The 22,956-nt window shown below is 51.2% G+C and overlaps 1 protein-coding gene across 1 annotated transcript in view; it reads left to right on the forward strand.

Annotated features, from left to right (window-relative positions):
* The window catches only part of SND1 (staphylococcal nuclease and tudor domain containing 1), a 494,703-nt gene that overhangs the window by 36,623 nt on the left and 435,124 nt on the right, over window positions 1-22,956 (forward strand). The window contains exons 4-9 of the mRNA XM_074942785.1: window positions 971-1,049; window positions 7,521-7,681; window positions 8,020-8,111; window positions 13,947-14,105; window positions 15,041-15,147; window positions 16,358-16,448. Coding sequence (XP_074798886.1) covers window positions 971-1,049; window positions 7,521-7,681; window positions 8,020-8,111; window positions 13,947-14,105; window positions 15,041-15,147; window positions 16,358-16,448 — 689 coding nt within the window. The remainder of the gene's footprint in view (window positions 1-970; window positions 1,050-7,520; window positions 7,682-8,019; window positions 8,112-13,946; window positions 14,106-15,040; window positions 15,148-16,357; window positions 16,449-22,956) is intronic.

Raw genomic sequence — 22,956 nt, forward strand, 5'->3', positions numbered from 1 at the left:
GATTGTCAAGGTGGTAGTTTGGAGGAAATGCGAATCAAACTCCAAAATGACTGGGTGAAAGTGGTTAGCTGGGGAATTAACTGTCAGCTGTGAGCAGAGTTCACTTATGCTAAAGTGCTTTTCATGCTTTTTGTGGGTGCAGTGATCTATATTCCATGTGGGGGTGGTGGTTTGTGACGGTGAAAGTTGTGAATGGTAGCTGTGGGGACAGAAGCCCCTCTACAGCCCAGATGGCACAAGGCAAAATTCACTCTACTGTTCCCCCGCCTTGCCAATATCGTTCAGTTTACTATCCCATTCAGTCCTTGGCTTCTCAGCCAAAATTGCCAGATGCGGATTCCTGTCGCTGGTAATGCCTTCCAGTCTTCACTGAGCTGGGGCTAGATTTGAATAGAAAACATTATAGGTTCCATGCTTGCTTAGTGGCCACCATGCCAGCAAGTTTGCCTGTGAATTCCTTCTGAAATTAGCGAAGCACTATGGCTGTTCTGTTAACATCGTGCCTTGTAAACATCTAATCCACTAACGTGTAGACCAGTGGTTCTCAACCTATTTACCATCGGGGGCCGCATATGCAGCTCTCTGTGTTATGTGGGCTGCAGCCACACAATGTATGTACTACCTGTATGGCCCTGAGGATGTCACATGAGGTGCGATTGGGTGCTGATTGGGCCGCAAGCAGCCCATGGGCTGTGGGTTGAGAGCTACTGGTGTAGCTGGACAATGGAGGTGCCAAGGTGTGCACATAACAAGCCTAACTTTCCATCGAAGTATCTTTAACCTTGCCCTCCCTTTGCCTCCTTGTTTGTTGCTTCCAGTAGTTGTCTTAATTGATATTTCGGTCACAAGACTTTTTGTCTATAAAGAGCCTCCTGTATAACTGTCTCTCGTCCAAAGAGATGCTATGCAGTGACAGCACTCGGAATTTTGCTCTCAGTGAATCTGATTTCATTTCTTCCCCTCTTACCAGACACGACTGGGGAGAACATTGCCGAGTCTCTCGTGGCAGAAGGCCTGGCCTCTCGCAGGGAAGGAATCCGAGCCAATAAGTATGTATATTTCCTGCTCTCCTCTAAACTTGTCCTGGGGTTCAGATGTTTTGTGGCACTTGACTTTCCCAAACAGCTTTGCGTTGATGACAAGACAAAGCTGTTGATGAATTACTTCCTCACTGCTGTTCTGGGACCAGCTGTTGGTTGAGTTCTAGGCTTTATGTAGTATGGTGTCGGGTGTTTTATCTCAGGCTGTGCTAGCAACTTCCCAGCTGCAAGTCAATGGGACTTGTGCTCCGAAGTCACACCCTTGGGTGCCTAAGTATAGGCTTAGGAGCCAGACTTTAGGGTATTTTTGAACATTTTAGCCTGTGATTAAAAATGTCAATAACTTAATGTATTGGAAGGCCAAACTTTTAACTCTGAAGCAGTTTATTTGTGAAGTGTCAAAGATTTAGCTATGAAACATTTTGCTACTAAACTGGTTGGCTTGCTGGGAACAGGCATTCCAAAATAGCAGCTTCCCCCTCCTTTGGGGTCATGGCAGAGGGAGGGTAAAACACCCCCCCCCCCCCCGGCTTCTCCTATACTCAAAAGCTACTGAAAACCTGAGACACATCTCTAGCTGCAAAGCAACCTCTTTGAGGCTGTCCTGGGCTTGCTCTGTCAGAACATGCTGATGCAATGGAAGATAACACTGCAATTAACTCAGATTTTCCCATCTCTGTACCCCACAGATGCAACAGTCACTCAGCCCACATGCATGCAGCCCTTGCTGTCTGCCAGGATGTACACTTGTGTTAGAGCCTTGGAGTTGACATGTTAACTTTCTGGTTTCCCTGTCCCATGTTTGGAAGTGATATCCCCAAAGTTTTCATGAGTAGCTCTTCCACTGGCCATCTCTTGGGAGACCCAGGATTTTAACTACAGGATATCCCAGGATCTCCCCGTGCATCCCTAGGCGTGGGTTATTGTATTACACGGGGTGTGAATTGTCTATGGAGCTGTTCTATATATAGCTGTTGGATGCTATTTTATCCATTTTCGGGTTGGAAGCATGCCTGCATCGTTTCCTCGAGGCCGTTACTAGTATGCTTGGGTGTCTTCCACTGAAGCTTTTCATAGTACAGTCTGTAAGCAGGTATGTTGAGTAAACATTGCCCACATTGCTAAGGGTCTGGATGTGGCTATTTTAGCTCCAGTCTTGCCAATAAAGAAAATTCTGCAGTGCCAGGCATTTCCCGGGAGAGATGGGGGCCCTGAATTAAGCTCTTCTTGTTCTTGGTTGCCTCTTTCAGGAACCAGGCACTAAAAGCTTTCTTCTAGTGATAGTACTTGAGGTGTGTACAGTAGTGCTTTGCAATCCCCCTACTGGGAAGGGAGGTATAATCCCCATTGTTTCCCTATCTGCAGTAGTTAATGACTCCCCCAGTGTCAGCCAGCAAGGCAGTGGTGCTATGAGCATGGCACATCTGCAATGCCTGATGCCCAGTTTCTGCTTGGTCCACTAGACTGGGCTGTCACTCAGGATCCATTGAGCTCTGTGGTGCAGACCTCATTGCCCGACTCATCCAGAACTACTGGTCAAATATAGATTTCAGAGTAGCAGCCGTGTTAGGCTGTATTTGCAAAAAGAAAAGGAGTACTTGTGGCACCTTAGAGACTAACCAATTTATCTGAGCATAAGCTTTCGTGAGCTACAGCTCACTTCATCGGATGCATTCAGTGGAAACTACAGATTTATATATACAGAGAACATGAAACAATGGGTGTTACCATACACACTGTAAGGAGAGTGATCACTTAAGATGAGCTAATACCAGCAGGAGAGCGGGGTGGGAGGGAAGAAAACCTTTTGTAGTGATACTCAAGGTGGGCCATTTCCAGCAGTTGACAAGAACGTCTGAGGAACAGTGGGGGTGGGGAGATAAACATGGGGAAATAGTTTTACTTTGTGTAATGACCCATCCACTCCCAGTCTCTATTCAAGCCTAAGTTAATTGTATCCAGTTTGCAAATTAATTCCAATTCAGCAGTCCCTGGTTGGAGTCTCAGCGTATGTTTATATATATATATATATATGTATATGTGTGTGTATGTGTATATGTGTGTGTATGTATGTATATGTATGTGTATATACACACACACACAAATATAGGCCTGTATTTAGATAGTGCCTTGTTTCCTGAAAGGCTGCAAATGGCTTCCCAAGCTACAGGCACAGCTCACATCACCCACTACTGAAACACAGCCCCTTCTGAAGTCTCGTCTATGCTGGAACACGTGCGAAACGCCCGTCAGGCCTGAAAATGCATCCGCTCCCCCACATACATCTTCCAGTGGGGAAGAATCACCACCGTGATTACACTTTCACTGAGCAAGGCTCTGCCCTACTGCATCCCATCCTGGGTCACTGCACCAATGTAATTCCTGCTTCGGCATGAAATTCTAGTGATGCAGCTCCAGCAGAGCCCTGAGTTCTCCCAGGGCAATCCTGCTATGCAGCCTGTGGACATGGCATGGTGTGTGCACCTTAAACAGGAGAGTTAGGCTGGACTCTCGGGACCAACACAAGTTGCAACAGTGCAATTTTCTGTTGCCAAGCTTTGGGAAGAATAAGGCAATTATTTAACTGAACGCAGCAGCATAGCTGTTCAGAGCACAAAGTGAAATACTGTGCAGTTAAAATGCAGGGGAAATGAAAGGCCAGGACACCAGGATTAATACACCTCTTGGTCATGCTATGAGATCCTTAATGACCGTAAGGGTCAATCCCAGTGAAGAATGGCTGGTGGATACAAACCAGAAACTACTAACAAACCAACTTTTATTTAAATCCGAATGGTTCCCAAGTTACAGTTCTTTACTTACCGTGCTATAGGCTATATCTACACTGCAGCCGGGTGTGCAATTGCCGCTCATGTAGACGTACCTGCACTACTTTAATCTAGCTAGCTCGCTAAAAATAGTGAGGACAGGACGCCCAGGCTTCAGTGTGAGCTGCACAAGCCCCCTGGATACCTACTGGCATTGCTAGCCTGTGCCACCATGTCCTCCCCATTGTTTTTAGCAAGCCAGCCGGTGGAGCGAGTGTGGGTGTGGCTATGTGAGCTGCAGTCAGTCACGCAGCCCTGCTTGCGCTATAGACATACCCCTAATAATGCTAATCTTACATTGCTAAAGTGGATGTTTGAATTCCTCACTAAGACCTTGTCTACGCTACAGGTTACTCTGGAATAACTTCGTCGTCCTGGGGTGTGAATAATCCACCCCCCTGAGCTTTGTAAATTACCCTTACCTAAGCACCAGTGCAGACTGCGCTATGTCGGCGGGAGAGCTTCTCCCAACAACATAGCTATGCCTTTCGCAGAGGCAGTAGTTAGGCTGACAGGAGAGCTCTTGGTGGCTTAGTCTCCCCACCACAAGCAGTGCAGCTGCAGCCTTATATTCTGATTCTGTGCAGACTTATTCTGCTAGAGTGTCACACTTAAAATGCTCATCTGTGCAGAGAAAGACCAGTCCAGAGCCTCACTGATACCCTTGCTCAGAGAGGAATGCAAACATAGTTTGGAAATAAAGCACAGGCTATTTGCCCACTATCGCCACCAATTGAGAGCTTTCAGAGTAGCAGCCGTGTTAGTCTGTGTTAGCAAAAAGAAAAGGAGGACTCGTGGCACCTTAGAGACTAACCAATTTATTTGAGCATAAGCTTTTGTGAGCTACAGCTCACTTCATTGGATGCAATTGAGAGCTGAAATGCCTCAACCAGGCTGTACTCCTATATTAGGAATTGCAGTTTTCAGTCAATGGGACTTGTGCTCTGAAGTCACACACTTGGGTGCTTAAATATAGGTTTAGGAGCCAGACTTTAGGGTATTTTTAAACATTTTAGCCTGTGAATAAAAATGTCAATAACTCAGTATATTGAAGGCCAAACTTTTAACTCTGAAACAGTTTACTAGTGAAGTGACAAAGGTTTTGCTACTAAACATTTTTAATACAGTTTAGTCCCTGATGCTGCAAGCACTTCCACACATGCTTAACTTTCATCACATGCTTACTCCTCCTGAAGGGTTCATGTGTGTGAAGTGAGTTACCTCCTTGTGTTTGCGGGATCAGGGCCTTACCTGTCAATATGTTCTTTGCTGCTACCAGTGTTTGTGTAATTAAAGAAGGGACCCAGCCAGAAGAGGCATTTTAAAAAAAACCCCTTTTACAGACTCTTTTAACCTCTGTGCCTTAGGCAACTTCTTGCCATGGACTGTGGAGAACAGTGTGCTGCTTGCCCCTTCACTAACAGGAAGGCAGGGCATTCAACTCAAGCCAACAGACATTACATGGTGCCTTGAGTCGTCTTTCCTATTTCATCAGGCCTAGATGAGGGGTGGCGTGGCGTGTCTTAGAGCCAAAGGGAGAGGCTGGGGAGCTTGGTAATGGCACGTGCCATGAGCACTTCCCACCTGATCCAGACATGGACTACATCGCACTCTTCATGAGAAGTTGGAACCCACAGCCCCTCCCTCATAGCTGGCTCCTGTTTAGACCCCAAGGTAGTTTCAGGGGTTGGGAAAGCAGATATAGTATAAAGGAGCACCTTAGGCCATCATCTCTCCCCATCCAATGCAGGATCAGTCCTTTACCAGGTTCAAGGAATTTAAATCACTGACTTTTTGTTTTTTAATGTTGGGGGAGGGCTTGGAAAACTATTTTGAAAGTTTATGCTATTGCAACCTTAAAATTTATCCTAAACAAAATGAAGGTTTTTTTTTTTAAAATGCCACTATGGCTGGGTCCCTCATTTAATTACACAACGCTGGTAGAGGCAAAGAACATACTGACAGGGAAGGCCCTGATCCTGCAAACACAAGGAGGTAACTCACTTCACGCACATGAACAATTCCTTCAGGAGGAGCACTCGTGATGAAAGTTAAGTGTGTGTGGAAGTGCTTGCAGTGGGTGTCTGGGTCCAATAGCCTATTTCAGGCTATGAAATAGGCTGGTTTCCTGATGCAGGAAAGGGACCTTTTGGCCCTCTTCGTGGTGGGAGCAGTACATGGCTTTACTGCCAAGCTGTGGGAAACAGGCCTCCCACTCCTGAGGCTGGCTTTCAGCTTGCACAGTGCCAGCAGTCCAGTCCTGCTGGCGTCCCGTGCCCAGGCAGAAGGAAGAGCCATGTGGTGCTGCACTGGTGTATGAGAGTTTCTTTGAGTGTCTTGCTGGAAGTGCGTCAAGCATGTTAGTGGAGTGGCAGTGCTCTGGGCTGACAGCTGCTCTTGTTATGAGATGATTACATTAATAAATTGGCTAATGAATCCAGAACAGCTGTGGCTAACAGGCCAGATATCCCTGTGTTCAGACATGGTAAGGTTCCTTTCGCCTCCATTCGTGTTAAATAGAGCTGAAGCTGCTCATGAATTCTCTGCTGAGAGGCTTCCATGCACTTTCGGATTGTCTCCATTTTGCGAGAGAAGTGAGATGTGGAAGTACAATATGGTGCAATTTGCAGTGCTGATATCCACTGGCTCCTGTTAATTATGGTAACTGTTCAAGGGGGTGAGTGAACCTGAGATCTGTCACTGCTCTTCCTGGCTTGTGCCTTATGGGAGCGCTTCAGTATGCACTTCAGATGCTTGCTTCCATTGCAGCAAGGTCTGTATCATGCTGTATCGGCGTGTACAGCAATGGCTTGGTACTCTGGTTAGCTCTAGCATCCAGAGATGGATGCTGGCTCTTCCTAGCCTAGTTGGAAGTTGACTGTGGTGTTCACTTCTACTAAGCTTCAGAAGACAAGCCTGCAATTACTGGAGCCAGGCTGGTGAAACCAACTCCCTCTGCAGTCCAAGTGTTCCCCAGTCTGTGGCAGTCCAATTATTAATGCAGGGAGTCTGGGCTCCTGGACTGGATTGCTGGCTCAGCCATTCACTTGCTGAGGGACCTTAGGCCAGTCACTTAATCTTTGGCTGTGTCCCACAAAGGGAGGAATTTATTTCTGACTCAGATGCTGTGCGGTGTAGGTTGTGTCTGCGCAGACAGTTTGAACCCACCATTCTGCCTGGGTACAGCTCTGCTGGGGGAAGCTGTAGCAAAGTGTTGGGTCTTTCCCACTGTACTGGGGGATAGATTGCATGATATGAAAACAGGGCTCCCATCTGCCTTGCCATCCTTGGGTTTTCATTCAGCTAAGCCTCTTATCGAGATGGCCTCAGTGCTCCACTTGTAAAGCACTAACTTCCTCAGCTGTGAGATGCTAGAAAAGATTCCTCTAGTCTCTAGTGTGTGGTGCGTGCTGCGATTAGCCAGGCGATTAGCCAGGCTTTCCCCTGGGTCTGTTCGCCCTGAGTGGAGGTTGGATTGTTAGAGCATTCAGAAGTGAAATGTCAAGTCAAATATGCGCTCCCTGGAGCAAACCTTCTTGGTAAAACATGCAAGATAGCAATGCCCCAGCATCCAACCGCCTGCTACGCTCAGCCCCCACACCTCTGCCCTGACCCTTGAATGCTCTTACAGTAGAGCTGTGTTTTCTCCTAGTCCTGAGCAGAACAGGCTGGCTGAGCTGGAAGATCAGGCGAAGGTTGCGAAAAAGGGAATGTGGAGTGAAGGAACAGGCTCTCACACAGTCCGGGATCTCAAATACACGATTGAAAACCCACGCCACTTTGTGGACTCCATGCACCAGAAGCCAGTCAATGGTAAGCATGCACTGCAGGGAAGCAGCATGTTGGGTTACCAGCGAGCGCATAGCTCTGGGATGTTCACCTCCTGCCGGCGCTTACATTGCACTGTTCTTTGAGCTCTGACTGGCCTTGGGGCATAGCCGGTTTGCAGTCCTCCCCAGCGTAGGCTGCTGGGTGCATATCCCAAGTGAATTGCCCTTTCGTGGCCAGGGCCGGGGATTGCAGTGTGTGCTGCTTGTGTGTGGGTTTCTTCTCATGGCTGGGTTTGACTGAATGCTGTGGGGGGAGGAGTGTGAGGATGGTGCTGTTGTCTCCTTCCTGAGAGCTGACCCTCACTTGTTCGTGTTCTGCAGCCATCATAGAACACGTCCGGGATGGCAGCGTGGTCAGAGCCCTGCTCCTCCCAGATTACTACCTGGTCACTGTTATGCTCTCTGGGATCAAGGTGAGGCTTGGTTCTTGTTTCCTTTTTTTTTTTTTTGAACTGTCTCTCCAGGTTTGCAACCAGACCTGTGCTGCAGCTGGGCCTTCAGGCTTGTTGCAGGCCTGCCAGTATCCTCCACTGCTCTGTGCTGAGCCCCTGTGCTGAGCTGCAGTGCCCATTTGGGTGTGCCTACTCTAATGTGCATTGCTGCTTTCAATGAGGAGAGTCTGGGCTTTCACCAGTAACCCCCATTAAACATCCTGAACCGGACCTTCACGGCTTTTAAGTTGGTCTTATTCCCTGGGACAGTGTCCATTGAGTTCCCTGTCTCAGGACTGCCTCTTTGGTAACTGTCAGGCACCTGTGTCCACACCCCTCCTTCAGACTTTACAAGGAGACAGTGGCTGCTCATCTCCATGTCTCCTGCAGAAGGTGGGAGTTAAAGGAGGTCTTAGGTACTTAAGAGTCAAAGGCTTAAAGTCCATGTCCTTTAGTAGCTTAGGGGGGACAAGTCCATGGGGAAATCTGGTTTGAAAGCATTCTGCAGCCAGTGCAGCCTTAGGACAATGATCTTGCCTTGTCACAGGTTAAGCCGGATCTGCCGTGTCAGGTTTTTGGATATAACTCCCAGTGTGGTGCTAATTCAGTGGGCAAAGACAGTCCCTTCAGACCCAGCACTGAACTCAGTCTCCCAGCCTGGTGCTTAGCAGTCGCTGATTGGGGGGGCGGGTAGCCTTTTTCAGATCACACACAAATCCGAAGATCCTGACCCTCGTGGTCATGGAAGATCTAAGGGTGGTGGTGCCAGTACTCCATTCAGGAACTGTCCTATACTTCCCAAAAGCCAGAGCATTCCAGGTCTTTCCCTCTTCTGCGACTGTCAACAGTTCCGCAAAGTTGAGGAGGTGCCAGCATATCACTTTCTGCCCGGGCCGGAATTCCCTTACATAATGCCTGGCCATGCAAATGCCTTTCCCAGAGAAACCTGCCCATTCTCATTTATTTGTGCGTGCTGCCAGGGCCTGCTTTACTGAACTGAGTGCTAGACAGGCAAAAGGGATTCGCTGCTGTTACCATTGCTATTAGCCATGATGTGCATGGATTGCTTAGTCTTGGGGTCCCAGTGTTCTCCACCTACATGCCATTAGTCCATTTGAACATCATGGTGAGGAGCATGTTACAGAACCATGGAGGCATGGGTAGACATTCAGGTGCCTGTGTGGTCTGGAGCCCCACAGTTCCCAGTGTGAGCTGCAGGCCGTGGCATATGCAGCTGTCCGCACGTTCTGTCGCAATTGCAAGGAGCAGCAGTGCTGGCTGTCCCACTGCCCACTCGGGTTTGACCCCAACCGCCCTCTGTCATGATGGAGGGGACGTGGGGCCAAAATTGCGTGAGTGGCATTGTGACCTGGTGCACAGGGAGTCGCAGCACCACTCAGGTTTGGCACCAATGGCCCTCTCTCACCATGGAGTGCTGACAGGCCCAAACCTGCATGGGAAGTGGGGCAGCCAGTGCTGTGGCTCCTTGCTGCTGCCATGGGGCCAGGACCTGGGCCAGGGTTTGCCCTCCCCACCCTTCCCCCCCAGTCCTGCCCGGCCTCACCCCGCTTCAAGCAGCCCCTGTCCCCTCCCAGGTATGGAGGCGTGATGCTGCACCTGGACAGGCCAGGTTGGAAGGCAGGGGTTGAGTTTGGCATAGACTCAGCAGGCGAGGCCCGGGGCCAGTGGCTGTCATGGGGATGGCCCCACAGGAATCTGACTGACAGTGCATAACATGGGAAAAGTTTCTGGAGGTGCCCCTGGCTGCAGGTGTTCAGCACCGCTGCAAATCAGGCAATTGAGGTGCCAAACTTCGGCCACCAGAATTTGAAAACACTGAACCTGGACCTCTTGAGCGTTCACAATGTTTTAATGGCTTGTGGCCCCAAAGCCAGAGGTGCCGAGTGCCAGCTGCTGCCAGTCATATCAGTGACCACAGACTTAGGGCTGAGTAAGTCATCTTGACAAGAGCAAGTGGCACGCAAGTGTATGGATCTGCAGGTTCCAGTATAGATTCTGATGGTTAAGTTCAAACCCCCTCCAGTGTCCACTTCTACATCTAGAGCCAATGTGGTACCTACAACTACATGGCCCTTGATGGATCCAACTTCCACTGTGACCAAGGAAGCTCTGGATCCAACAGCTTGATCAATGGACACTCCCTGCACCCCAGGATGGTCTGAGACCTGCATCTCCCTGGAGGATGCTTTTTTGCTCTCCTCTGTCCTCATTCAGTCCTCTTATTGGGACTGTTTCTATTCTGGCGCATTGTTTCTCCAGAGGAGGCAGCTATTCTTGGATGCAGATATGTTCTCCCTTCCCACCTGCCAGTCTCGTTATGCAGCCATGGGTACTGTTGGTTCTGATGGTGATCCGGGATCCAGCCTCTTCTGAGTCGGAAGATGCTTAGGAGTCTGGTACCAGGCACAGGTGGGGAGAAAGGAATTCAGTCTTACCCTACCTCGATGACTGGATTCTGATGAACAGATCCTACGAAGAAGCCCAGCAGGCAACCAGATTCTTGCTCCATCAATCGCCTTTCCTGGGTGTTTGCATCAACAGCGAGAAATCCACATTGACCCCCACAAGGTCCATATACCTTATAGGGGTGCTGTTGAACTCATCCATAGCAAGAGCTTCTCTACCTCTTGAGAGGTTCTAGGGCTTGCCATGGGTGCTCTGAGACTGAGACCATCCGACTATCCTGGACCTGAGTCAGGACTTGCCTTTTCCCCCCTCGGCCACGTGGCCTCAGTTACACACATGACGCCATTTGCCAAGCTCCATCTTTGTTTGCAGGCCTGGCTTCTTTCCCAGGCACTCCCCAGAGGGGCAACATCAACAAGGTGATTGATTCTGTCCAAGGTTTTAGACTCTCACCTGGTGAACAAAGTTGGTGAGGTTTGGGTGGGGATCCCTTTTCCCACACAGGCTCCTGAGGTGCAACTATAGTCAGATGCCTCCCTCTAAGGCTGGAGCGCTCATATGGGAGGTCATATGGCACAAGGCCTCTGGGCCCTCAGGAGTCCAGAGTGCATATCCATTTACTAGAATTCCGGTCTGTTGGTCAAGCTGGCAATGCCTTCCTTCCACTTACCCAATCCCAATGTCCAAATTGCATTGAACAATATGACAAATCTTCTATATAAATGAGAGCTCATGTTCCAGAGTAGTGCCAAGGCTCTGCTAGGAGTTGTTCAGTAAAATGGAGTTTTCTCATCTTGGGCTCAGCAATGCCAGCTAGCTTCAGAATCTGTTCAGATCAGCTGTCCTGGAATAGCCTCTTAAAGCAGCAATCAGTGCTTTTCATCCTCCTACTTGTGACCAAGTGAGTGATGATCATCTGGTTATCCATTGATTTCTGAAGGGACTTCGTAGATCCTTCCACCACTGGTGAAGTTTGTGTTTCCATGGACCTCAGTTTCTTTTGTCTCCAGAGCTCCCTTTGAACCTGAAGCCAACATGTTCTGTGGCCCATCTGTCTACGAAAGTGGCCTTTCTCATTGCCATAACATCAGGCAGAAGAGCCAGCCAGCTGGGGGTGCTCAAAGTGAACCCACCATATATTCCTTCCATAAAGGAAAGGTCTAGCTGTGCTCCCACTCAAGGTTCATTCCTAACATAGTTTGAGTTTCACCTGAGTCAAACCATCCACTTACTGATATTTTTTCCTAAACCATTTGCCTCAGATGAAGAGTCAGCTTCATTCTCTGGATGTCCAAAGGGTACTGGCCTTTCATCTACAAAGACACCTAAACTGTTTCCAGGGCAGAGATCTCAAGGTGTCAGAGACTTTCAAAATGGATCTCTGGTTGTATTATCCTTTATTACCTAGCCCACATCCCTCCCTGGAGGGGGTGAGGGCTTATTCCACTAAAGTGCAAGCAACACCTGCTACATCTCTGAGATGTATGTCTACTAGAGATTTGTATGGCAGTGACTCCGAGCTCCTTAGATGCTTTCACGAGACACTGTGCTTTGGATATGGCTGTGGGGACAGTAGTACTATGGTCAGCTATCACTTCCATGTCCTCGCACCCACCTGTCTGAGCACTGCTGCTTCTTCTCCCATGTGTGAGATACAGATAGGGACTAGCATGCGAAGCAGTGGAGGTTACTTACCTGTACTGGAGGCTCTTTGAGGTGTGGCCCCTATCTGTATTCCACTGCCTGCCCTCCCTCACCTCTGCCTCAGCTTATCTGGATTCAGTAAGAGAAGGAACTGCAGAGGCATTGGCCCGTGCTGTCTTTCATACCCTGGCTTGGGAGCATGAGGAGAGCTGTGGCATGTGTGGGCCAGTGGACCCTGCAAAAAAAATTCTGGACTCAGGTGTGCAGTGCGCATGCATATCCCATGTGTGGAATACACATAGGGACCCACTTACAGGTAAGCGTGACCTCTCTTTCTCCCCATGCTAGGGAGCTTTCTGCCACAATAGAGTGGAACCTGACTGACCTGGACCTCTGTGCTGGCGTTCTGCTCTCTCATGGGTGGTATTTTTCTTGCCCAACCTAGCCAATGAGTTATAGTTGCCTTGTGTGGTATCATACGTGTGCTGGGGTTGCTTCACTCACCTCTGGGATGCAATGTGGCAGCTCTTTAAGTGTCCAGCAGCACTCCTCAAGTCTTCGGGACAGGAAGTGACCTCGTATCCCTCTGAAGCTGTACAGGGGAAGCAGAACCTCATATGGTCCTCTGGGCTCCTCCCCCAAAACAGCCAACAGCAGCTGCAGCCAAGGGTGCAGGGGCAGCAGCCTTCCTGGCCGGTGGCTCTGGATGTGCCCTTGGGTCACTGCCCTCTGCTCCCCCGCCACGGGAAGCAGCAGCCTTCTCGCTTGCACTCTGCCTGGTTTCCCCTCTGACTTGCTCATTGCCATTGGCTGTTAGAGCCCAGCATCCTGCCCCGTAGCCGCCCGCCTCACTTCCATCTGCCCATTGGACTTCCCCTTCTCCTTACTCCTTCCCCTCCCTTACTCAGCCGTCACTGCTTCTCCCTCACTTCATTTCCAAGTGCCTCTCTTTCTCTTGTCTCCTCCCCCCTCCCGGGCGCCCCCCCCTCCCGGCCTGAGTTAAGTTTTTGGTTAATTTAAACAATAAAAAGATATGAAGTAGAGCAAGAAATGGAGCTGCAGTGTGCCCATCCCCTGCATGCTGCCTTCCTTTGCACCCTTCATCCGTATTTCAGTCCTCGAAGGGTGGATGTGCTTCCAGGCAGACAGAGAGCCCTGATTTCCGATCAAGTGTTGAGAATCTGGCCTTTTTAAGGTCTCCAGTTGGGCACCCAAAATTACTAGTGTGAGCCTTGGCCTGTATCTTGGTACAGGGTCTGGACCCCCAGAATACTAGGAGTAATGTAATTACACAACCATTTCCCCCACAGTTAACAGCACTTACTGAGAGGGTGCCCAGATGTCCCAATGTTATCAGGACTGTCCCGATATTAGGGGCTCTGTTTTCCACAGGACCTCTGATCCCCCATCCCAACGTTTCTCAGTGCTATATCTGGGCACACTACTTACTGAACAAGTGCACGGGTCTGAGGCTGTTCCCGTGGAGTGGACTCCAGGATCCCAGCGCGGGGAACTAATGGTTCTGGTTCATGGTCCGTGCGCCAAGGTGCCCTCGCTCTGATGCTGGTGATCGTAAATGCGGTGGAGGCGTGCTCTGTTCTGCGCAATCCGCGGTGGGAGTAGGAGCAGGAGCGATGGTGGTCCATCCGTCCCTGCTCTTCAATTACTTTTGCCAAGCAGTCTTCCCCGTCCTAGAGGTCTTACCAGCGCGCCCCCTTCTAACCTGCCCTTGCCTCCGTGTTGCAGTGCCCGACGTTCAAGAGGGAGGCAGATGGCACAGAGACACCGGAGTCATTTGCAGCAGAAGCAAAGTTCTTCACCGAGTCACGGCTGCTGCAGAGAGACGTGCAGATTGTCCTGGAGAGCTGCCACAATCAGAACATCCTGGGCACCATCCTCCATCCGGCAAGTGGGGCAGGGGGTATTTGGGCAGATCCCAGTGTGATTGGTTACCACCATCGGGGAGAGCAGAAGTGTTTTGTTTTTTTTTTCCGGCCTTTTGCTCATGTGCCCAAGCTGGGCATATCTGACCAATGGTCCCAGTGGTACTGTGGGTTCACAGTCTTTATCTCTGGAGCTTGGGGTTCAAAGCTGCATGGCATGGCCACTGAAATGGAGGAATGTTAGCGTTTCAGGGTAGGTGTCAGAGCGCACTCCGTATTCAGTGGGGAGCCAGTGCAGAGAGCACAGCTAGCTGGGGAGGAGTGCTCATGGCGACCCGTGTTGCTTATTAAACTGTAGAGCCTGCTGCGTTCTACACCGGTGGGAGCTCTGCGGGGCAGGTGGCTTTATTGCTGGGTAGGAGTTCATGGGTGCAGTGGGATAGCATGGCCGGTGGTACGGCAGGCCAGAGTGGAGACACTGGGCAGTCACTGATGGCAGTAGGGGGTGTCTGGCTGTTCGGGCATGCAGTATCCAAGGGGCCCAGCAGGACTGCAGCCCAGGTGATGGTCAGAGGGCCACTGCCTCCCCTAACAACCCCCACTGTTGAGGGCCAGTTTTAGTGCTTTCCTGTTGGCTAGATCCCTACTTGTGTAGGGGGGACAGTCACTAGTGTGGCTCCTGCTAGCCCGGGGTGCAGAATGGGTCCCTGCCTTCCATGGGCTGGCTGCAGCTGTCCAGTGAGCCTGGCATAGAGCTAGTGCTGTCGGGTCTCAGCCAGGGCTGTGCCGAGCACAGTGCTGCTTCCTTTGGCAACAAGGTCTCAATGGCTTGAGACTCCTCCCACATACTAGTGGACCCGGAGACAGGTGTCCATCTCGGCCCTGGCGGGGAGTGACGTCAGCCTCCTAGCTCCAGGAGTGTAGACTGACTCTATTGTCTCCCCCTCCTAATTCCAGAATGGCAACATCACGGAGCTGCTGCTGAAGGAAGGCTTCGCGCGCTGCGTGGACTGGTCCATCGCCGTGTACACCCGCGGGGCTGAGAAGCTGCGAGCGGCCGAAAGGTAACTGGTGGCTGCTGATGCTGGGTGGCGATGGTTCCGGGGCACAGGGATCCCCAAAAAAGAACTTACCCAGAGTGCCCTCCACTGGGAGGGCTTCATGAGCTAAAGAAAATCGCATCCTTGTCTTCCATTGGCTGCCCCCAGCTGCCTGAATGGGGCAGCGTCAGGGAGTTGGGCCCAGCTGCTTGGCTGTGGGAAGGACAATTGTCTGCCTCCCCCTCAGCACCTGGTGACAGCTGCGTGGTGTGCTCTGTGTACGGGGGAGGGGGGGGTTAGCTGTGCTCCAGTGGAGGTGGGAGACTGCTGCAGCCAGCTGGGAAAGGCTCAGAGGAGGGTGATCTCCCAGCTCTCTGGCTGGCCTCTCTCCATTCCCCCTTGGTGTCTGGTGGGGAATCTCAGAGCTGCTCTTTGAAGAGGGAGGCTGGGTGTGCATCTCCTTCTCACAGCTAGCGTCCAAGCAGAGCAGATGGGACCCTGCCTGCTGCCTCCTCTGAGTGGCTGGCAGCTGTGGTGCTCCCCTGCCACTGTCTCCTATCTTGGCTGAAATCTGGGGGCATCCTTCCCCTTCAGCCCATGCCCCTGGAGCACCGCTCACTGCCATAGTCTGCCTCTTGCATGCAGCTTTGGAAGAAGGCAATCTCTGCCATGGGCAGTGGGGAAGGTGACCACGGGGAGGCAGGAGCTTGGCTGGTCCCTTGGCATATAGATTCCAGCCAGCTCAGGCCTGGCGTCACCTGCTCTGCTCAGTTGGACATTGCTGACTAACACAGCACTCGCCTGGCTGGGCTGGGAGCTGCAGATGGGCAGGATACACTACTAGTTTGGGCCATGGCTTTCGCAGTGGGGGCCTGATACTCAGAGGCCTACACATGGCTTTAGAGGCAAGTGGCCTGATTCCCAGGAGCACTGACTCAGCTGCTCCCTGGGTTGCCTTTACTTTTCTTGCTGTCCTGATCCACTTCCTCACTGTAGTTTGGTTACAAAGGCCCATTCGGCTACTGGGGAGACCTCGTGCCCGGAATCAGGACTGACTTGGTGCTCAGAGCAGTTGTTGGTGCATGGATGCCATGCTGGCCTTGGTTAGATGCGGGTCACCACCTGCAAGCGGCTTGGCTCTGTCTCCTGCAATGGAACTATGGCAGCTTCAGTAGGGCAAGATGCATGCCCCAACCCTAGCTCTGGATGGTCACGTGCATCTTTCTGTTGCTAGGTACGCCAAGGAGCGCAAGCTGAGAATCTGGAGAGACTATGTGGCACCCACGGCTAATCTGGACCAGAAGGACAAGCAGTTCGTTGCCAAGGTGAGTGCCTTGCAGGCGAGGAGATGTCTTGTTCAGGCTCTCACGACTTGAGTGGAGCATGGAAGACAGGTAGCCACAGAGCATGTGTTGCTGCTGGTGCAATGGTGCTGTGGTCATGGCCAGAAGCAGGAGATGGGACCTGATGGATCGTCTCTGATCTGGGGTGGCAAATGCTACATCCTTGTAACTTGCAGCTGGGGCTGCTAGCACAGCTGATCATGGTGAGATGGTAACAGAGTTAGGTTTCCTTTCAAGCCTGCCCTGAGCCGCAGCAATGCCTGCCACAGGTTGCCCCTCAGATGCAAAGGAAGAGCTGAATCTGCAGCCAACATGCTGTGCTTGTTTGACCCTTTGCATGTGGGAGCATTTGTCCCATGGAGCTCCCCCCTACAGTTACCTGCCCTCCGTCCTGCTCCCTGCATGCACCATACTCTGTCTTCCCCCCCTGTGTTGCTTCTCCTCTGTGCTCAAACCTCCCTTGATGGGAAAGTTCCAGGACTGGCTGGAGTGGGGTGGTACTGAGAAGAGAGGAAGGGGTTGAGGTGCATGAGGATCTGATCGAGAATGGCCTGAACTAGTGGGTGAGCATGCAAAAGAGTGGAAAAGTTTAATCCTCCAGACTTGAAATAGAGGATTTTGCTCCACCATGTGGCCAATGGTGAGTAGTGCAGGGACATTTCAGCTTCTCCTACAGCGCTGTGGCCAGCAGAGGGCTGCCTGGGCTCATGGTAAGGCTTATTTTGGTAAAGTTTCATTCTCTTCAGTTGCGTTGTAGTGTGAACCCTCCTGCAGCCACCCCCTCTCCTTCCTTTCCAGAGCTGCCTTGACATGTGGATAACGGAACTCCAATGTTACAGTAGTCAGAGATGGAGGAACCCTGAGTTTAGAAGGGAGATTAAACCCTTTTGAGTCAGGGCATAAACCAACCATTGACTGGTCAGGCAGGAGGTTTCCCTTGGGGGCAGATTATTCCAGGACTGCCTCTGCTGCAGGGTTTCTTGCACCTTCCTCTGAGTCAGCTTGCCCGTAGTGAGATTAGCCAAGGCTCTGATCTGACAGAACCTGGCCGGTATTCCTTGTTCATCCTGCGTCTGTTACAGTCACTGCTGACAGCCCCAGCTGAGATCAAAGCCCCATTGTGCTAGGAGCTGTACAGACATAGTGAGCGATGGCCCCTGCCCCTAAATAGGCAAGTGTCCTTTCCCCCCCATCCCCCCCAAACCTTGTGTTGTCTAAGGTTAAAACCAAGCCCTGTCACCTTCTTCCTTTGTGCCCTACTCTGCTGGAGTCTGTAGAGCTAGCGAAGCATTGCCTGCGAGTTCCTGTGTGTGCTACAGGGCTGTAACCTGCTGAATGCAGTCTGTAAATATTTCATACTATGTAACCACATCAGCCTGCTGCTTGGAGATTGGGAAATGGTGGGAAAGCCACTAGATGGTGCTGTTGGTGTATAGTTAGGCTCTGGGAAAATATACTGTGTATAAATGCATGCAGCTGGGGAGGTTTAATTTGGATGGAAATGCCTGAGAAATGGGCAGTCTGATTTCTTGGAAAGTAAACATAACCCCCTGCTCTCCATTCCTCCCCCTCTCTTTGGGAATGCTCCCAGCAGTGGCTCTCGGCTCCCTCTGGGTAGAACCTCCTTGCCTCTCCCCCTTGCAGTCTGCCCCTAGGATTCCAGCCTCTGTAAACTGTCACGGAAATGGAATTACAGCCTCATCAGCCTCAAATGTCAATCAGCCACAGGATGCTCTCCTGCTTGGCATTCTCCTGTGCATCTGTAGGAGAGGCTGCACTGGGTGGTGAGGAGTCTGCTGTATGCAGGAGTGGTTGGGCTGTCACCGATTAGAACACTCTTCTGCTCTCCAACAGCCCACAGCTGGAGGAAAGGAAACAAAGTGCCAGGAACAATCAGGTGGTGCCACTCACCAGCGCATGCTCCATACGTGGGCATTATACCTACCCCATGCATCTGTTAGACACCTGTACCTTGGGCAGATCTGCGGCATAGGGAAAATCCTAGGGCAGCAGCTTAGCATGAAGGGCTGGAGGAGGACTCAATGGCTTTGGGAGTTAGGCTAATGCCCATAGCCACTGGCTTCTTAAGACTACAACGGGTCATCTCATATCTTGCTACCTCTAAAGCACAGTGCAAGACTCGTCTGACTTCACAGGTCTACCCTAATTAGCACAAGAGATGTTCTGGTGGCTGAGTCTCTTCTCCCATCCTGTTGGTATGTAGCCACCCAAAGACAGCAGTTCTGGAATTGCATCCTTGTTGAAGGATGTTTAGAGCACAAAATCCTCCCAGGATAATGTGGAGGCTTTAAATCCTTGTATCTGGCACCTAGACATGGCAATGAGGTCCTAAAAACCATAGAAATGTAGGTCTGGAAGGGACCTTGAGCGATCCCCTAGTCCAGCCCCCTGCACAAGGAAGTCTAGACCATTCCTGACAGGTTTGTCAACCTGATCTTAAACTTCAAATGATGAGGATTCCGCAACCTCTCTTGGAAGCCTCTTCCAGAGCTAAGCTACCTTTAGAGTAAGAACATTTTTCCTGATATCAAACCTAACTCTCCCTTGCTGCAGATGAAGCCCATTACCGCTTGTCCTGCCTTCAGTGGCCATGGCGAACAGTTGATCTCATCCTCTTTATATCAGCCCTTCACGTATTTGAAGACTGTTCTCAGGTCCCCACTCAGTCGACTTTTCTCAACACTAACCGTGCCCAAAGGTTTGTTTAACCTTTCCTCATAGATCAGATTTGCTAAACCTTTGATCACTTTTGCTGCTCTCCTATGGACTCTCTCCAATTTGTCCGCCTCTTTCCCAAAAATGTGGTGCTCAGAACTGGATACAATACCCCAGCTGTGGCCTCGCCAGTGCTGAGCAGAGTGGGACAACTACCTCCCATATTTTACATACATTGCTCCTTCTAATACATCCCAGAATATTCACCTCTTTCACAACTGCATGAGATTGACTCATGTTCAGTTTGTGATCCACTAAAACCCCCAGCTACTTTTCAGCAGTGCTACCACCTAGCCAGTTAGTCCCCAGTTTCTAGTCATGCATTTGATTTTTCCTTCTGTAGTGTAGTTCTTTGTCTTTGAATTTCCTCCTGTTGATTTCAGACCCATTCTCTAATTGGTCAAGTGCCTTTTGAGTTCTAATCCTCTCCTCCAAAGTGCTTGCAACCCCTCCCAGCTTGGTGTTGTCTGCACATTTTATAAGCACACCTCCACTCCATTATCCAAGTCATTAATGAAAATATTTATTACTGGAGCCAGGACTGACCCCAGCGGGATCTCACTAGATACGTCTTCCCAGCTTGACAGAGACCCATTGATAACTAGAGACAGCTAGCTGAGAAACTACTGGTTAGTGCAGGAAGGGAAACGGATTCCAAGCGTGTGGGGGCCACCTGGCAGAGCAATGCTGGAGTGAGTTCACAGAGCTGGGTACAAGACCTTTGTTAGTAAATGTCATGCTGGATTCTCAGCCTTGGAGACTGAGGTCCTCTTATCGCGGTCTAATCACAAAACTCTTCCATGGTTCAACCTTTACCTGGTGGGGAGCAGAGAAGCTTGGACTGAGACTTGACTGCCAAATGGACTGTTGCCTGACCTCATGTGTTGCACTGGCCAGAGACCCTTACGCAGTGATTCCTGCTCCCAGCACAGAACTTCAGATTGATCCTGGAGCAAATTCTGAAACTGCACAATGGTTAACAGCCCTTGCTGTTAAATTTCTGCACCTTCGCTTGATCCACGTAATTCTTGGTGCTCTTGCTATAGCTGCTGACAAGCGGCGCAGTTAACTTCTGGTGGCTCCTGGGATGAGGACCACCTGTTCAGAAGGAACTGGCCTGACCCCTTCCCCAAGCTCACTGCGCATAAGCCTTTGAGGAGATACTGCTTCATTCAGGTTGAGCTGTGCTTTGCATCTGCCCCAATACAGTGCCGTGTGCATGCTCCCATCCTCTGGCTTTCAGCTGCCGAGCCTGGGAGGAACGCCTGGCCCTGCAGACCCTTTCCCACAGGGCTTGTGGAGTAGACACCCCAGGTCATGGCACGGGGCAGTAGAGGTCTTGCAGCAAGGGGCATTGGAATGCAGCAATACAAATGCATCATGTTTGGCTCCTGTTCTTGGGTATACTGGCAGGAGTCTGTCTTCAGTGTGCCAATGGTATAGTCCAGTGATGCAGTTGCTGTGCCCTCCGGGGTGAGCACGGGGGTATTCAGTACATTAACTCCTGCCAGGCTGGGAAACAGGGCACCTTGTTGGTGAATCTATTCTGTCCCTTTGGCCCACGCACCACCTGGTCTACTGGAGCACGGCCGTAGGTCCCAGTGCCAGAAAATGAGCTAAGAGGCAAAATTCAGCAGCAAAGGTCCCCCTCTGCCCCTGGCGGCGACTGACTTTGGGCACAATGTATGAATGTGGCACCAGTTCTTCAACTGAAGGTCTCTTGCCTGGCAGGTGACTGGACCCTTTGACCTTCTTGAGATGGTTGAAGTGTCCTCCTGGGGTAGGCCAGTGCAGGTGCCTTCTTACCAGGGGGTGATGCCGGCTCCTTGCATTTGGAAGATGCCCATCACTGTCTGATCTGGGAGCCCTTTAAGTTGGAAATGAATTAAATGAACCAAGGCAAGTGTCCCCACCCCTCCTTTCTCAGATCCGCCTCCTGGTCTGGGGCAGCTGTAGCTGGGGCTGGACTGACACCACTGAGTTGGGAACGGGTCTCTGCACAGAGATGTCTGCCTTGGGTTTGGCCCTCTTCCTTCCTCCCAGTTCTGCTGAACGTTTCCTGGTGTCTGTAGCAAATGAATCTCGGGAGGTTGGGGCAGGCTGGGGCGAGTGGAGAAGAGTGTCAGACCCATGTAATTCTACTGGGGTGCTCCCTGGTGTGTCAGAGCTGTTGAGGCTGGGGGTGAGCCGCCACAGGCAGGACTAGAGCTGGGTGACTCTGGCTAGGGCCTCACCCCGTGCCCTTCAGCCTTCTGAGAGGCTCCTGGGTGCCAGCACCGGTTTGCCTAGGGAGCTCCCCTCGGGAGGGGCTGGCCCCATCCTTGCTTAGCTGGCAGCCCTGGGGAGGGAGGATGAGGGAGAGCTCTCCCTGTCTCTTCGGGTTAGGGGGAAAGCACGTTAACTTCACATCTGAAACTTGGCTTCCTGTAGCAGTGTGCTGGCTCTGCTGCCTTTCCCATGTCATTTCTGCTGATCGCTGCTGTTTCTTACCATATGGTCCCCTGGGCGTGTGGCTGGCTTCCCCTCCCTCGCTGCGCCAATTCCAAGAACTCGCCTGGTGGTCTTATAGAAGGTTTAATGTGTGCACGGCCAACAGCTCAGCTCTGATGCCATGAGAACAGTCCAGAGGGCTGGGAAGGCCCCGGAGTCTGGCCTCATCCAGGAGCACCCCAACCGAGGGCTCTGCTTAACTTGCATAGCCAGATGCTGGTGGCTGGTTGAGTGATGGCATCTGTAGTCAGGGCTCGGAGTGGTCTTAAAGCACAGGGCTGGAACTCAGGAGATGGGAGTTTTTCCCAGCTCTGCTGCTGACCTACAGGGTGACCACAGGCAGGTAATGCTCCCTGGACCTCCATGCCCTTCTGTAACATGGGGATATTTCCTCCCCACCCCCCCAAGTCTTGTCTGTTAGACTGTAAATTGCTGGCTAGGGCACTGCATTCCCTGCTCTGCCGGTGACCTTGGCCAAGTCGCTTCCCCTCTGGCATTCCCCTCACTGTCTTGATTGAGACTGAGCTCACTGGGGCAGGGCCTGTCTCACTGTACCTCAGTGCCCCACGTGGTGCCCTGCTCTTATCTGGGGTCTGCAGGCGTGGTGGTCACACAAATAATGGGTCTCCCCAGTCCATATCTCTGTTAAAGCTGCTGTGCTAATGGTAGAACTCCACAGGCAGCCTCTGGCCAGCTGCACTTCAGCTGCTCCTGGCTTAGCATGAAGCTCGGGCCCCTAAACGTGACGTGCCCCCGTTGCCTTCCTGTGTCCTTGACTGGTAACACCAGCCTTCTGTCTTCTGCTCACATGCCACTTCAGCAGAAGTGTGCAGTCAGCGTTTCAGAAGCAAACCCTGGGAAGCCCCTGAGTGGCACCATTTTTGCAGTGTCAATTTTTGGTCCCTCTTTCCTCTCTGAGAATTGTAAGTGACAAGGAAAATCAGGACAAATGTCTGAGTGCTTTAAAGTGCAGGAGCTTAAATGGATGTTCGTCAGATGCATTGCGCCTTGCGACCCTCCTACGGAAGGTGCTTTATAAACACTCATCAATCCTCCCAGTGCCCCGGAGAGGTAGCTAAGTACTTGCTGTCTCTCAGATGGGGAAACTGAGCTGGGGACAGAACCAGGTGGCTTCCCTGTGCTATACCTGCCAGACCACACCATACGCTCCTCCGCCTGGCATGACACTTTCACATTTGAGTGTTCATCGCAATGTCTGTGTAGCACACTAACGAAACCTGACATGATCAATGCTGCAAAAGCT

The sequence above is a fragment of the Natator depressus genome, chromosome 1 (genome assembly GCF_965152275.1).
Source record: "Natator depressus isolate rNatDep1 chromosome 1, rNatDep2.hap1, whole genome shotgun sequence".
NCBI classification, from domain to species: domain Eukaryota; kingdom Metazoa; phylum Chordata; order Testudines; family Cheloniidae; genus Natator; species Natator depressus.